Below are 16,019 nucleotides of genomic sequence, written 5' to 3'. Positions count from 1 at the left end.
TTTATTTTACAGAAATAATATGACACAAAAAATAATGGCTTTTTTTCAATAGTTCCCATATAACGTGACCTAGTGACTCCAAATCAATACCAGAAATGATTACAACACTGGAAACATAGGACATACCCCCTTCTTATTGGATTCAGTGCATCTTAAATTTTCAGTTTTAATATATGGGGCAAATATATTTGTTCTTCTATTTTATTCTATTCTATTGTTTTCTATTCTATAACCCACTCACTAGGTTGTAGACAGCACCACTCCATGGCAAAGAGGAGTCCTTACATCATGCCACTCAAAGCTGAATTACCAACTGAGCAAAACATGCAGCTGCCTTAAGTATCAAATATCAAAATATGTGTGATATGAAAATATGCTTCCACCCCATACACCATAAGGTACAATTTCACATCAAATATATCAGTCTGCTCCTTAATGAGAGATAACCTTATGTGATTACTTCACGCCTAGGTTGATAGATCACCAGTTAATGAATGTTAATTCACAGTTATCTTAATATATTAATTGATATGCAACCAAATAAGCTGGATTCCTCTATAAAAGTTTATGTAAGGACCGTGCATTTCATAGTTCTATGATTTTACCGTTGATACATTTGTTGTGTTGCTTTTTTTTATGTTTTTATTAATGTTTTGTAAGGTGTCCTTGGGAGTCTTGAAAGGCACCAAAAAATACAATGTATTATAAGTATTATTATTATTATTATTATTATTATTATTATTAATACACAAAAGGCATAGTGACTTGATCATGTGTTAATCATGAATCAGGAATTCATACATCCTGCATTAATTCATGCATTAAATCATCATGAGTCATGCATTAGTCAAGTATTACTTAGTCAAGCATTACTTAAGTATATGATGTGTACCCTTATTATTATGAATTGTTACAGATAAAACCTTGTCACTGCAATACTTTTCTTTTTCCTTTTTTCTGCACTTTCTTTTTTATTCTTTATTTAATTATGTTTTAACCATGCAATTATTTTAACACAAATTTAAATTTAAACAAATACAAAACAGAAAAGAACTAATAAGACAAATTGTATAGTCTACATGGGGGTACATCACAGACATTTTTTCATTGCTTTACTATTTTTAAGCAAATGTAATGTTTGAATATCATGTCCAAATTCTACTTTAAAATGCTTTATTCGTGGTCTCTTTTTAGTCTGTTTGCATTTGTGAATGAATCATTTTCCATGTAAAATAAATAGGTTCAAAATATATATTCTTTTGTTTTTGTAAGTCTTTAGTACAATTTCTGTATTCATTTAAATATTCAATTTATACAGAACGTGTCAAATACTAAAATATAACACAACACATGAGAGCTTTTTTCACATAAAAAAACAATGCATAGAAAAATAAATACAGCATATATATAATAAAAAATCAATCAATATATAAATAAGCATTGTCATGTCAATACATAGATGTATGTAATAATCTCTGTTATCATAAATTCCATTAAATGCCAGGGGATATGATAATTATCTTTTCATAGTTGTCAAAAATGTTGTATTATTTTTGTTTTTGACTATGGCTAGGGATTTATAAAGTGAATTGAATTCATTTAAAAATAAAAGGTTGGTTAGGAGGCTGAACATTTTTGCTTGTGAATAAAATATTTACCAAGTAAAATTAAAAAAATAACTAAATACTGAAGATACTGCACTAGTTTTCTGATAATTGGAGCATATACTTAAAAAGAAAAAGAAGAAGAAGAAGAAGAAGAAGACGAAGAAGAAGAAGAAGAAGAAGAAGAAGAAGAAGAAGAAGAAGAAGAAGAAGAAGAAGAAGAAGAAGAAGAAGAAGAGGAAACAGAAGAAGAAGAAGAAGAAGAAACAGAAGAAGAAGAAACAGAAAAAAACAGAAACAGAAGAAACAGAAGAAGAAATAGAAGAAGAAGAAACAGAAGAAGAAGAAACAGACATGACGTCACACTCACTTTGTTTACTTCCTAAGGAGGGGGCGCTAATGTCACAGATTTTTCAACATTGTAAACACGCTCAATTTCTTCTTCACCCTCCACACGGGAAATACTTGCACACAATGACACGGAGCCTTCAACATAGGCCGTGACAACAGTTCACATTTGGACTATTCGCTTTTTTATTTTGTTTTTGACGCTGTGTGACGGAACTCCGATATCAAAACATGTAGCAGCGTCCTAACGAACAATGCTAACGGTAGCATAGCGAGCTAACAGCTGGGCAGTCTCTCAGATGAGTATCGTTGTTGTCTTGAAACTTGTGGTATTTGTTGCATAACGTTTAACCAGCTGACAGCTTCGAGTTTGTTACGGATGTCAATAGGACGAGAAGCAAATCTTTAATGTAAACACTCCGCTGTCTCTTGAGCTTGTCAAACGGAAGCTGCTGTTATTGTCGATTATTAATTAAGCTAGCAATCTTGCTATCCGAGTAATTGTTGCTGAATGGGGCTGGAGTTGTCATTAGTGGAGTAAAATCAGTTCCCATTTTAAGGAAGACGTTGTCAGACGAAATGGTGTTGAGGAGTTGCTGGAAGTCTCGACATAAAAAACACATTGTTGGGTCTGCTCTTCTTGGTTGGATCCAACCACGATCGGCTTCCCTGCTCTGGTTGTGTGTGACACTGTTTGTTTGCGGATTTGGGCCGGTGGTGGTGGTGGGGCAAGGCACAAATGTGGTCCAGAAAGATGCGGAGTTTGATGTCACCTATAATGACACAGTGACAAGTGAAAACCAGACCATTTACGCTTTCAATCACACTATCTCCAGGAATAAGGTAAGTTTACACACTGTCAGACTGATGTATTTGTTTTTTTTAGCATCAGAATCAACTTCATTGCCATGTATGTTATTAGATTACACACTAGGAATTTGTTTTAATGCAGAAAAATATAGAAAGATAAAGAATACACAGAAATAAAACACTAAATATGAAGGTACACAAAAAAAAGCAGAACAATACAAATATGTTCGATGCAGAGTTTACAAGTTATAAATATAGACTATAAAATGTCTTCACACTAGAGTGTACTAATATGTTTTGTTTTTTGGGTGACAGACGGAGGGAGTCCGCGTGTCTGTGGATGTGTTGTCGCAGGGTTTTGAGAGTCCCATCCTCTTTGTGGTACGACAGAAGCAAGCTGTGCTGTCTTTTCAAGTCCCTCTCATTTTAAGAGGCCTGTAAGTACCCCCCCCCCCACACACACACACACACACACACACACACACACACACACAATTTACATACGCTAGTTGTAAACTGGATTTGACTGGAGGCATGATCTTTTAAAAAAAATAAAAATAAACTGAAAACAAACTACTAGATGTGTTTTGGTCATTCACTCTTTTAGACCCAACCTTTTATATTGCCATCCAATCAGCATCCACCAGTACAAGCTCAAAACACCTCCAACAACATTCCTAGTTTGTTACCTGCTGTGATGACCAGCATAATGCTTCATTGCCATCTGCTTGCCACAGCAACAGCCTATTAGTCTAAATCCTCTGAGGTCTCAGTAAATAATATTCTGTACATTTGAGAGCAGGGCTGAGATTACATGTATAATCATTTTGATCATCTAGTGATTGTTAAATTAGATTTTTATGCAAACATGCTGTTTTCAGCCTCAACGTCTAGCGATTTCATGCTTTTCTCTGTTTTATATCACATAAAACTGAGTATATTAAGGTTTAGACTGACAAATTAAGGTACCTAAATGGACATGGGAAACTTGGTCAATCGATTAATCAATAAAATAATCAGCAGATTATCTATATTTATCTATTATTATAAATATCTATTATCTATAATGTAATGGCTTTTTCCAGTATCATGCTCAGATACGATTTATGCTGAACATAAACAATTATTCATGTTCATTCAAATGGAATTTAATCCGTGCACTCCTCCGTAGAGAATTACTGTTACTATTAACACATTAGCCTTAGGTATAGATTAAGACAGTGATTAAATGTCACAATGCCTAAATCGACCACATCAGATGTGGACTGCGAGGCAAGTCTCCACTGGACTGGGATGTGTCTTTTAAATTGTGTTTTTATAATCAGCCTTACAGAAAGTAATAACCCAAGGTTCCTCCCAAGGAGTGTCTAGCTGTTGCTGCCGTTTTTCCTTAGATAGTAAACAGTTGTGACTTCAGGTCACGCAATGATGAAGCTAATGTTCTTGTTTGGAGCAGAGAGCTGCGTGTGAACTACTTAGCCTTGTAAGAGAAGGATATCTGTAAATGCCAGCTGTGCATGTTGCACTGTAGATGTGGTGCATGGAGATGATTTTTAGATCTGAGATCCAGGGTCCGATTTATTCTAGCAGGTGCTGCATTCTATGTCTCTTATCTCGAGATATAATAGTTGAATGTGGATATTTGCTAGAATTTTAGAGTTGATATTGTAGAATTGTTCTTTCTTGGATGGAGTAAGCACTACAATATCAGCTGCTGATGTACTTTGTGGGGAGGAAACAACACAATCTACAGCTTTTTATATGATCTGTGGGGTTTATCTCTGTTATTATAGGCCACACAGGTTTTGTAATCTGACTTAATCAGGTGGGATTTCATAACAGGTTATAAGTTCAATTGTTTACTAGCCATTGGCTAACAGCCCATACGTGATGTGATAAGTGTCTCCCACACTCCAAGGTACTCTCTGTGGTTGAGCAACACCCAAATTGCCTCGCCACAGTCTTGCTGCCTATGCAGTCTCGTGGCCAGGCATGTTTTAGCAGATCACTAATGAACCTTGGACTTTCATTTCCTCCCCTGAGTTCCCCCGGTGCAGATCTGAGGGGCCGAGCTTACTGTAAATGAGCTGTCTCGAAGTCATCAGTGTGAAGTTTCTCCTGTTTCATGTAGCTTCTGTCACGTGCTCTCTTAAAAAAAAAAACCCCACACATTCATGTTTTGAGCTAGCCATTTTCTAGAGTTGGGTATTTATTTATTTTGCTCAGAGATGATTAAAGATGCAATATCTAGTTAGGTCATCTGATTCTGAAACAGCAATCCTTTGGCAAGTAGTATACTAATAGTTAATTGTAAATGTAGTTAAGTGTAAAACTCAAACCTGAGCTTACTTGTTCTTTCTTTCAATGTTTTTCAATCTGTCTTTCTCTCTCCAGCTACCAGAGGAAGTACCCTTACAGTCATATTGGCCGGACATTGTGCCAGCCTCCAACCCGGGCTGCCTCTGAGACCCAGTACTTTTTTGTGGACGTGTCTACCCTGTCAAGCCAGGGTACAAACTACCAGTTCAGGGTCAGCCGTGTTGAAAGTTTCACCCTCCAGTGAGTGACAGAATCATACAAACACACTGTGCAGCGGCTGCGTGGATTCTCAACTTTAATGCATTTGCAATCAGGCTTACACTAAGTTACTTGAATGCCTGACGTGTTATTTTCACCTTAATTACAGGACAGACAAGAAATTCAGCTTCAACGCATCACCATCCCAACCTCAGGTATTACGGCTCGATCCCAAAGTTTGAGTTTAAGTATGCCACTGAGTGTTACTCTACAACAAGCACGTTTAGTTACAGAAATGTAGGGGGAGAGTGGGGGTGGAGGATACAAATGACGACAAACGTGACAGAATTTGAGGAAAGTACAAGTAATAATAAGGGGATTCTCACATTTTACACAACTATTCACTATGCTGAGACATTCTTTTCTATCCCTTTTGTTCTGCTTCTTACACACAAAAAAAGGAACAAACCTGCGTTCCCTGTTTGGCCTGTTGTAGCACCACCCACAGCATTTTAAATACTAAGTATATTTGAGCTGTGCACATAAATCTCAGCACATCATGCACCGTTAGACATGACTGTTTGGATGCATTGACCGTGTCATGCAGTCACCCCTTTTCTCGCACCACACGTCAATTTTCTCTCGCAGTGAAAAACAAGTTTAAGAGGACACAGAGAGCGCACGAACAGAGAAGAAAAAACACTGCGGTCAAACACTGCCACGGCTTGGATTATGATGCCCGTCTATTCTTGCTGTATGGTATCCGAGGCAGAAGACTGCATAGAGCAATCATTTCTTACATTTTATAACAAATCAAACTGTTGGCAAATAAGGCCTAATTCTATAAAACATTTGGCAAATAAAAATGTTATTTTACTGTAGTTCTGGAGAAAATCAATGGGAGCGTTAGCTAAACTTACACTACAACATTGATCATTTCGTCATATTTGATTTATTTGTCATAAAAAAATGTAATCTCTTCAGAAAGACTCCTACTATGACCATATCAAATTTGAAATAATTTTTCACTCCAAACTAAATTTGAAATGCTGAAAGTCCAGCCGCAGACGAGGCGGAGTTGCAGAGGAAAGATAATACAAAGACAGATACACCCAGTTGTACAGTAAAAAAATGTTTGGGGCTGGTAAAAAAAATTGGTGCATGTACACAGAAAAAAACATTTTGAGCCCTGTCTCAGGTAGACCTAATACTCCTTGCAGTGAGTCACACTTGCCACCCCGTGCTTCAGTTTATTTACTTTTGTTTCCACCTTTAATTTGTTTTTTTGTCACAGAAATTGTCACAACCTCCTGAAAGCTGTTCAGTGATTTCTGGTATCTCTATCCTTCTTCATCTTTTTTTCTTCTCTGTCCATTTCTCTCAGTACTTCAAGTACATCTTCCCGGATGGGGTGGACACTGTGATCGTCAAGGTCAACTCAGACATGACCTTTCCCTGCTCTGTTATGTCCATCCAAGACATCCAGGTACACTTACTCCCCCCTCCCCATCCCCTCAAACCAGACAGTTGCTGTCCTTAAGTGGCCTCATGTGCTCAGCATGCAGCAACACCATTGCACCACAAGAGGGCATAATTCCTTGCAACAGTGTCAGTACAGTGAACTTTCCCATTTCATCTTCTCCCTCTGCTTCTCTCTTTCTTTTCAGTGCCCTGTCTATGACCTTGACAACAATGTGGCCTTCATTGGGATGTACCAGACTATGACCAAAAAAGGCGCAATTACTGTGCAGGTAGTTTTTCGCACACAGTCACGTACGTGGTTCTGAAATACAGAACATGCTACTACAGAAACCCCTGTTACCACATATCATATCTTCTAATGCCTCTTTCTTTTGTCATTTAGAGAAAAGATTTTCCCAGCAACAGTTTTTACGTGGTAGTAGTGGTAAAAACAGAAGATGAGGCGTGCGGCGGTCCGCTGCGCTTCTACCCTCTCCGTCCCGATGAGCTGATCGATGCCGGCAACCGCAGCAAGCTCATTGATGTGGTTGTCACCCCTGCTATCAACTGTAAGTCACATGTTTACAAATTTGAACTTTTCAGACTGAGGAATAACCCATATGGATTTATTGTACACCATTGAGTTTGTTGACAAGAGCAACATTTGAACTAATGGATAAAAGTAGTTTTCCAGAATTGGGAAAGTTAGAGAAAGAATGATGCATGACTAAAGGTGTGGGTTTCTATAACTGGTACATGATGCATATTGTGTCTGTTTCTCTCAATTGTAAGCAGTCGGTAATGAGTCCGTATATTTCATTATGCAGTGCAGACAAGGTCTTGCAGTGTTGGCGTGTGAATATGCTTACATTATATCTTTTGTCACACTCCACAGCGGAGGTGTATGTGATGGGCATGCTGTTCTGTCTGGGTATCTTCCTCTCCTTCTACCTGCTCACCTTGTTCATGGCCTGTGTGGAGAACAGGCGGTAAGATTTTTGCACTTTTCCCTGCTGCCCAAACAACCATTAGTTACCACATCCACTTCATATATACAGCCTTGTACAGCTCAGCCTCTTCAGGTTGCCGCGGTGCCAAATGCAAGACACAGGCAGAGAATGGCGACAGCCTGGTAACCCCCGGCGGAGAGAGGCAATGAGAGAGAAGGAGTGAGAGACAAAACAACAGCATTTTGTCTTGTATTGTAATAATAATAATAATAATAATAAAACGCATCTCAGTGTGCAAGGTTTTTGTGTCACATTTTTGGAACAAAAAAATATATTTTTTAAAACCTCTATAAAATGTGATGAACACAGCTCCACTACAAGAAGAACACTCCACTGAATACAAATCATTTGAATTTGCATGTTTCCCCCTCTGTTTCTTCAGGATGAAAAAGAGAGAGCTGTTTCAGATTCCCGCTGACATGTCGCCTGCTGAGACAGGTAACCCAGCAACTAGCTTTGATGGAGCGGCCCATTAGGGGCTCGTTAGCGGGTGTGTTTAGCGTTTCTTAAAGTCGTAAATCTGAACTGTAGACTAGATGCCATAACACTTATTTGATGTGAGACTGCACCTAACTCTTTTTGTGTAGAATTTAACCAGTCTGTGTGTACTTAATGTGTGTCTTTCACTCTCTCTCCCTCATGTTAATGTGTGCTTCAGCCTCTCTGCTCGGGAAGAACGGAGATGGTATAACGACACTGTTACTCCAACCTTGCACTTACTGCCCTCTCTCACACTGTGTTGCTCATCTGCAGATGCTCTGCATGCTCTAGCTATAACTGTGATTGATCGTAGTGCTTCAACTGTTCCTGTTAGTTAAGCTTTTATGGCTCGCATCATAGAGATACAGATACACATGACCTTGGTACTTACTAACCACAAAGCACTCCTCCCATCCTACCATCTTGCCTGCATTTGTCACAGTAGTATAGTGACAAAAGTATATTACATTGTAGTCAGCAGTGCTCACGACATGATAGACAAACCAAAGCATAACATATAAGTTGTTTCATGAATAAATACAAAACCATTCAGATAAATGTCTACACAGCAGACGTGGCTCTTTATCGAGTACTCCCTATCAGTGTGTATCTGTGGCTGTTTGCTGCAGTGTATGCTGACATGATTTGATTTTAAAACCGCAGGACACCTACAGTTCTCAAAACAATCCATCCTCACTGCAGCAGCCACCACTTTCCACAACAGTCTAGACTCTGCAGCATTCTGTACTCACATCTTCACCCATTCACTAAAACTGTTATTTCAAATGTGATTTTTCAGGCATTTTGAGTCTGAAAAAAACTCTGCATGTGTTGTTTCCTCCCTCACCTCTCTGTGACCCTGTGTACACTTACCTTTAAAATGCATTTTAGTAATCCAAACAAAACAACCCCCATGTCCTGCATTGTCGCCGTATTTTCCTGTTACGTCCTTGGACGAATCAGGAGGCTTTAGCTAAACAGATATGTGATCAAATGTGCCCCAGACCACCTTGGCAAGGGGTTTGAGTGATCGGATCATCAATGCATCTTGGCTGACGTTCACACAAGTACTTAGACCATAGACTGTACAAAATATGGACGTAGTCTCTGGGACATCACCATCTCGGCAGTGCCTGTCACCGCCTAACTCCCAGCTAATCCAGAAATGGTCAAAGAGATGGATCTCTGGTGAAGCTGAGGCTGACAGAATGAAGCCTATAGTATGATAACCACCTGTGACGGCACCCAGCTGTCACTCAGAGCGGCCGTGCCCTGAATTATGTAGAACTTTAAGCCTTATTATAATAGAATTGTATTATTATTTTTTCTGCTGCAAAGTTATTTTTACAAGGGAGTCTGTGGGCATGACTCACCTTTGAACTTGAAGCCAGCCTCAAGTGGTCATTTGAGGAACTCTAGCTTTTGGCTTCATTCTTCAGCCCCTGGAGGTTGCAGCTTGACCAAGATGCTTTTTAAATCTGTGTGTAAACAGGGTCTTGAACTGAAAATAGAGCTGCAGTGGTGTGTTTTATTATGCAGCGTTAAGATACTAACAGATATTGTTTGTAGTGTGGCTCGTCTCTATGTGTCCATATTGTTAAAGAAACTTTTAAATGTGTGTGTGTATGTCTCCACAGGCAAAACTCCAGCCTCCCCATATGAATATGGCTCCTTTGGTGAGTTTGGCTCCATTCTGGTTTCGCTTATGTCTTTGTGTGTGTGGAGATTAATTTAAATACCCCCTTCTCTTTTTCCCTAGCTGACAACGGCAGCACACTCAGTTCAGAGGCTATCACTGACAGCGCCACATCAACTGACAACAACTATGGATACTTGGGTACGGACATGCGTGGACACACATTTCTTCTGACCCATCACTGACACTTTCTCCACAGCCTGGCTTGGAGCGAGCAGCTCTGTTCCCTCACTGGTTTTCTGTGTGTCTTTTGTGTTCATCAGGACAGGAACCTGTTAAACGTCGTCCAATCCTCAATCACCTTCACCAGATAGCCATCCGCATTGGTGACACACTGCCGAATAATTGGTCCAATAAGTTTAGACCAAACCAATCAGCACTGTGTGAATCACACATCAATGAGACTTTAGATGTTGATGCCAGGAAGTGGCCAGATTCCTAATCTGATTCAAGTGAATATCAAAACAATACTGATCAAAGAACCAACAATCTGTATAATATGGAAATTGCAGATACATTTTGAAAGATGTGATGTGTCTGAACACCTTTGCGTAGTTGCAAAAAAATTCAAATTCCGTCTCTTCGATCTGATCATATTGCCCCACCAATGAATTCAAAAAGGCTCTTTATTCTTCCATGACCTTCTCCTTCTCCTTCAATTTCCCAGCTTGCGATCAATAAAGTATTTCTATTCTATTCTCTGACCTTCTCTTCCCTCACTCCATCAGAGCGATCATTGGAAAGTGTTGGACGAAGCAGGCAGGAGTCCCTGAGCTCCGTGGAGGAGGACGACTATGACACTCTGGACGACATCAACTCAGACAAAAACATTGTCCGCACCAAGGTACACCTCTGCTCTCAGTCTGAATACACATTGCTCATTTTTGGATGTTTTAAATGTCACCACTCCTTGCTGTTTTCCAATTTACGTGATGACAAGTAATAAATCCCTTATTACAGAAATATCTATGTGTGTCTGACCTGTCCCGCAAAGACAAGAGGATCCTCAGCAAGAAATACCAGATCTACTTCTGGTGAGGATACTGGTTTGACTGAGAAACACAAGTACAATTGAAGTGTAAATCACAAACATCAACATTATCTTCTCTCCAGGAACATTGCTACTATCGCTGTGTTCTACGCGCTGCCAGTCGTCCAGCTGGTCATCACCTATCAGACGGTACGCTGATGAGACATAAACTGTGATTTATAAGATACGGAAAAAAAAGATGTATGTTCTACTGACTCTCTGTTCTTCAGGTGGTCAATGTTACAGGAAATCAGGACATCTGCTTCTACAACTTCCTGTGTGCCCACCCTCTGGGCGCTCTCAGGTGAGCACATATCTGTTTGGGTGCCTCAATGTAATTATTACAACAGCCTGTTTCAAGTGTCGTCACACACTGTTTGTTCTACGCAGTTCGTTCAACAACATCCTCAGTAACCTCGGTTACGTGCTGTTGGGACTCCTTTTTCTCCTTATCGTCCTCAAAAGGGATATTGTCCACAATCGAGCCCTGGTCCGCAATGATCTCAACGCGCTGGTAAAGCACACACACGTACACAGACAGATGAACAGTAGACGCACTGTAAGGCACACATAAATAAGCTCAAAATGTGTGTATCACCCATAAACTGCATATAAAGATGGACAACGCTGCTCCACTGTACAAAAATGAAACCAATCACAGATATGGGCGCCGCCATGTTTTAACTTTGCAACCATATTCTGCACTTTGCAACCATATTCTGCACAGTAGTGATCGTGTCACTTCACAGTTGTCAATCATGATGTTTCACCCCATTTTTATGGCATCAGATAACTCATTTAAATCAAACGTACAAGAAGAACAGGAACACTTGAACAAACATAAGCGTGATTAAAGCTACCCAAAATGACAGAATATTAATTATTTAATATTTATTCATTATTTAAAGGTGTACTTTGGCCCATGTCCCATTCGCTAACATAGAGGGAGCGGGACTTATGACCTATGTTGCAGCCAGCCTCCAGGGGGCAGTGGAGGCGCTTTGGCCTCACTTTCGATGAGCTGTCAAGCCGTCCATCATTATATACAGTCTATGATTTAAGTCAACAAAGATGGTTATCAGCTTTATTCCTGGAGTAAATAATGATCGTTAGTGGTTCAAAACATGAACATTAGCTTCATTAGCATCAGTCGCTATGGCATGTCACTGACTATTGAAGGGAGGATACAGGCACATCCAGGTACATTTGGAATATAAAGTAAAATGTATTGTTTATTGAACTTTATTGCTCAGTTATTTGTGATTTTTTTCTCTCTACCACCCCACAGGAATGTGGTATCCCAAAGCACTTTGGTCTGTATTATGCCATGGGAACTGCTCTGATGATGGAGGGCTTGCTCAGTGCCTGCTACCACGTCTGTCCCAACTACACCAACTTCCAGTTTGGTGAGACTGCTTATGATCCAACCAGTTTGACTTTATGATGTAAAATTTCAACCTCGGCACAGCTTTCTCTTGTTTCTTTGAGATCATGTACAATGTTGTTCAATGTTTGATCAACTTTATCTTCTATATTTTATGTAAACTGTGATTCACTGACAATAATCTGCGATGATCTTAAATTGACTTAGATAATTAAAGGTATGTGTGTCTTTCTTTGCAGATACCTCCTTCATGTATATGATTGCTGGACTGTGTATGTTGAAGTTGTATCAAAAGAGACACCCAGACATTAACGCAAGTGCTTACACCGCCTACGCCTGCCTGGCCGGGGTCATCTTCTTTTCTGTGCTGGGAGTGGTACGTACACACGCAGACCTACAGACCACAAATAAGACGACGCCTTGTGACGTTTAACACACACAAAAACACTAATGCTGTGTCCTAATGTTTGTGACGGTCTGTTTTCAGGTATTTGGGAAAGGAAACACAGTCTTCTGGATCGTTTTCTCTGTGATCCACATTCTGGCCACTATGCTCCTCAGCACACAGCTCTACTACATGGGCCGATGGAGGCTGGGTAAGGTCACAGCTGGGGACCTGAAACTCTGTCTTTAGCCCCTTGAATCATGATTGTTTGATAAAAGTGACGGTTGGTTTGGATCCATTGCTGTTTCGCACATTTGTTTTAGTATTTTCCCCTGTTCCCAACAAAGTGCAGGCTTTACACTAGCTCTCTAAAAATTCCTTAAGAAAAATGTGCTTTAATGCTGTTTAACAGCTTCATAAAACTCTGTTTTAATATGTAGAAACACAATCTAACTGTAAACTGTACTGGCAGAGTAATATCTTGTGTGTCCTATGTTTTGAAAATGTACTGGTTCATAGGAATAAGGTCATTTCAAAGTATCCCCCTGACATTTACTGTGGCTAATATGCTGTGGATTTGATCCCCACTCTCTGGACTAGTGTTTGACTGCAGCTAACATTTGTCTGTATATTTGCGTCAGACTCCGGGGTTCTGCGCAGGATGGTTTACATCATCTACACAGATTCCATCAGACAGTGCAGTGGACCTATGTACATTGTGAGTAATAACCAGAAACAGCTTATGAGGAATTCAGTTCATACAGAGTAAATCATCTTTCTCCCCTCTGTCTGTCTGACAGGACCGTATGGTTCTGCTCGTAATGGGGAACATAGTCAACTGGTCTCTGTAAGTAAACACCACGTTTCTTCTTTTACTTAACGCTAAGTAGAGTCAATAAAAAACTGAATTTACAGCACTGCTCCCTCTCTGTAGAGCTGCGTATGGCCTCATAGAAAGACCTAACGACTTTGCCTCCTACCTGTTGGCCATCGCCATCTGCAACCTGCTACTTTACTTTGCCTTTTACATCATTATGAAGGTGCGTGTTTACATATATCCACGTTTTTAAGTTTAGCGTTTTAAAAAAAAAGAGTAGACATTTTTTTTTACATCTAAAGCCCTTTTTTTTCTGTGTGTTCTAGTTGCGGAGCGGTGAGAGAATCCAGTGTCTGGCTTTGGTTTGTATTCTGTTCACAGCCGTAGTGTGGGGCCTTGCACTGTATTTCTTCTTCCAGGGTCTCAGCACCTGGCAGGTCAGTACCTGGCACGCATATACTTTGTCACACAGAAAGAGAACTAGCCTTAAACATGTAGTTGAGAAACATTTTTGCCTGTAAGAGCACACATTGACTCTGTGTTTGTTAAATTCATACAAAATGAGGCCTTACTTTACTGTGTGTGTGTGTGTGTGTGTGTGTTTCTCTCTCGCGACACAGAAAACTCCAGCGGAGTCTCGTGAGCACAACAGGGACTGTATCCTGCTTTCGTTCTTCGATGACCATGACATTTGGCACTTTCTCTCCTCCATCGCCATGTTTGGATCCTTCCTGGTATGATCCCATTTTTGTCTTAGTTTATTAGGACATGCAGCATACACATACTCTTAAAGGGTCGTCCACACCAGAGACCGGAGATGGACATTTTCCTCGTCTTCTGCATTATTGTGTTTCCTAAATACCATCAAATCTGTCAGAAACGTTAAACACAACATTTCGAAAGCACTTGATTTGGCTTTTATTTGTCATTATTCTTATCAATAAGAACTTGACAGTTGCTGCTGTGCCGCACAGCCATTAGGTGAGGGGAGAGAGAGGGAGATGGTTTTTTTTCAGTAAATATTCAACACTTTATGTAGAGTTTGAACGTGACACCCAGTAAAATCAGATGGATTTTGATTGGCTGTCAGTGTTTCTGTCTGAGAGTGATCCCACCAATATCGTTCACCACTGTCAATGTCGTTATAGTTGTGGTGTGGGCTCTGCCATCCACCTTTTAAAAACTATATTTATATTTACTGTTGGTGTTTTTGGTGTGGCCCTTAACACTCAACACACTCAAACACCAATGGGAACCAGCAAACAGGAAACTCTGTGAGCTAACCGCTCTGCTTTTTTGTTCCCTCCAGGTCCTCCTGACCATGGATGACGACCTCGACACCGTCCAGAGAGACAAGATCTTAGCCTTCTAGATATGTCAGATCTTCTGTAATGAGCTCAGCTCTTCTTCTCTGCCTTATCGCCCTCAACTTTCTCTGTTCGCATCTCATTTGTGTTCTAAAAAAGCACAGCCAGTAGCCTGTTTTTTGGAAGGCTGTACAGCGGGCACCTCTCTGCCTGCCACAGCCAATCAGCCAGTTGGGGGAGGGCAGTAGCCCCTCCCTCTTCCTCTATGGACACAAATGTGCCAATGAAGTCTGGGCCTACGTCGAGCGACGCTGAAGTGTTTTGTCCTCTCGCTGCCATCATCAGTATAACTGTTGTAATCGATGTTTACTTCCGGCTGACGATGAAGATAACAATGTACACACTCACTAAAAGAAACTATCAGAATTAACTTATTTTATACGATCCGCATTATTTTGACCTGCAAGTCAGCAATGCATTTTGAAATCACTGTTTGTATGCTGTTTATATGCTGTGTGTGTGTGTGTGCGTGTATGTGTATGTGTGTGTGCGTGCGTGCGTGCGCGTTTGCAAACATAAATGTGAGAACATGAATTCTGTGCAGTCTGTCAGTGGCCTTTTAATGTTCTAATCATATTCGTCACATACTGCGCTCTAGTTGGTCCGATCCTCCAGCTAGCCGTCCTTCTCATTGGAGAATATTATTAATAATAATAATAATGATGATGATTGTATTTACTTCTCGACTGCCCTCAAGTCTGAATGCAGAGGTATGTTTTTGCACTGTACTGTATGGGGGGAAAAAATATTTTAATGTCAAACATTGCAATGAGCGGTTACTGAATAAAGGTCTCCTTTTCAGAAACTTTCTATGGGCTAATTTATGTGTGTGTTCTAAAGGTAACTTCCATTTTTGGACATGCTGATCTTCAGGGTCATACTTTTATATTACTAGTAATATAAACATGTTTTTTCTAGAACATGTTTTCATGGTTTTATGTTTTAAAAAAACACATTTTCTCATACTGTCCGTCTGAATGCTTGCTTGTTGTTATCCATGAAGTCCGATGATGACTTCCACTTCTATAACGGTGAGTTCTTTGATGGCTTGATAGCCCTTTCCTGGACCCATAGTTTCTGTTGCAGTTGGGGCATGTGAAAATGGTGTCG

The 16,019-nt window shown here is 40.0% G+C and overlaps 1 protein-coding gene across 2 annotated transcripts; it reads left to right on the top strand.

Annotated features, from left to right (window-relative positions):
• The first annotated feature begins 1,869 nt into the window (after nt 1-1,869).
• On the top strand, nt 1,870-15,714 carry sidt2 (SID1 transmembrane family, member 2). 2 transcript variants are annotated; one of them, XM_083913595.1, is made up of 26 exons: nt 1,870-2,795; nt 3,078-3,199; nt 5,157-5,321; nt 5,449-5,494; nt 6,664-6,765; nt 6,947-7,030; nt 7,144-7,309; nt 7,636-7,729; nt 8,133-8,188; nt 8,409-8,435; nt 9,868-9,906; nt 9,990-10,067; nt 10,655-10,770; nt 10,887-10,960; nt 11,040-11,106; nt 11,187-11,260; nt 11,347-11,470; nt 12,245-12,362; nt 12,580-12,716; nt 12,828-12,936; nt 13,367-13,443; nt 13,526-13,572; nt 13,660-13,765; nt 13,869-13,979; nt 14,163-14,276; nt 14,852-15,714. In XM_083913595.1, the coding sequence occupies exons 1-26, from the start codon at nt 2,532-2,534 to the stop codon at nt 14,912-14,914; spliced, it is 2,580 nt and encodes an 859-aa protein (XP_083769721.1). In that variant the 5' UTR covers nt 1,870-2,531; the 3' UTR covers nt 14,915-15,714. The 2 variants fall into 2 exon arrangements, with proteins under 2 accessions (XP_083769721.1, XP_083769722.1); XM_083913596.1 differs by lacking the exon at nt 8,409-8,435.
• The last annotated feature ends 305 nt before the right edge of the window (nt 15,715-16,019 follow it).

Source organism: Echiichthys vipera, assembly GCF_963691815.1.
Source record: "Echiichthys vipera genome assembly, chromosome: 5".
Taxonomy (NCBI): Eukaryota; Metazoa; Chordata; class Actinopteri; order Perciformes; family Trachinidae; genus Echiichthys; species Echiichthys vipera.
Note: the sequence above shows the minus strand (reverse complement) of the source record. Positions and strands in the feature narration are given on the sequence as shown.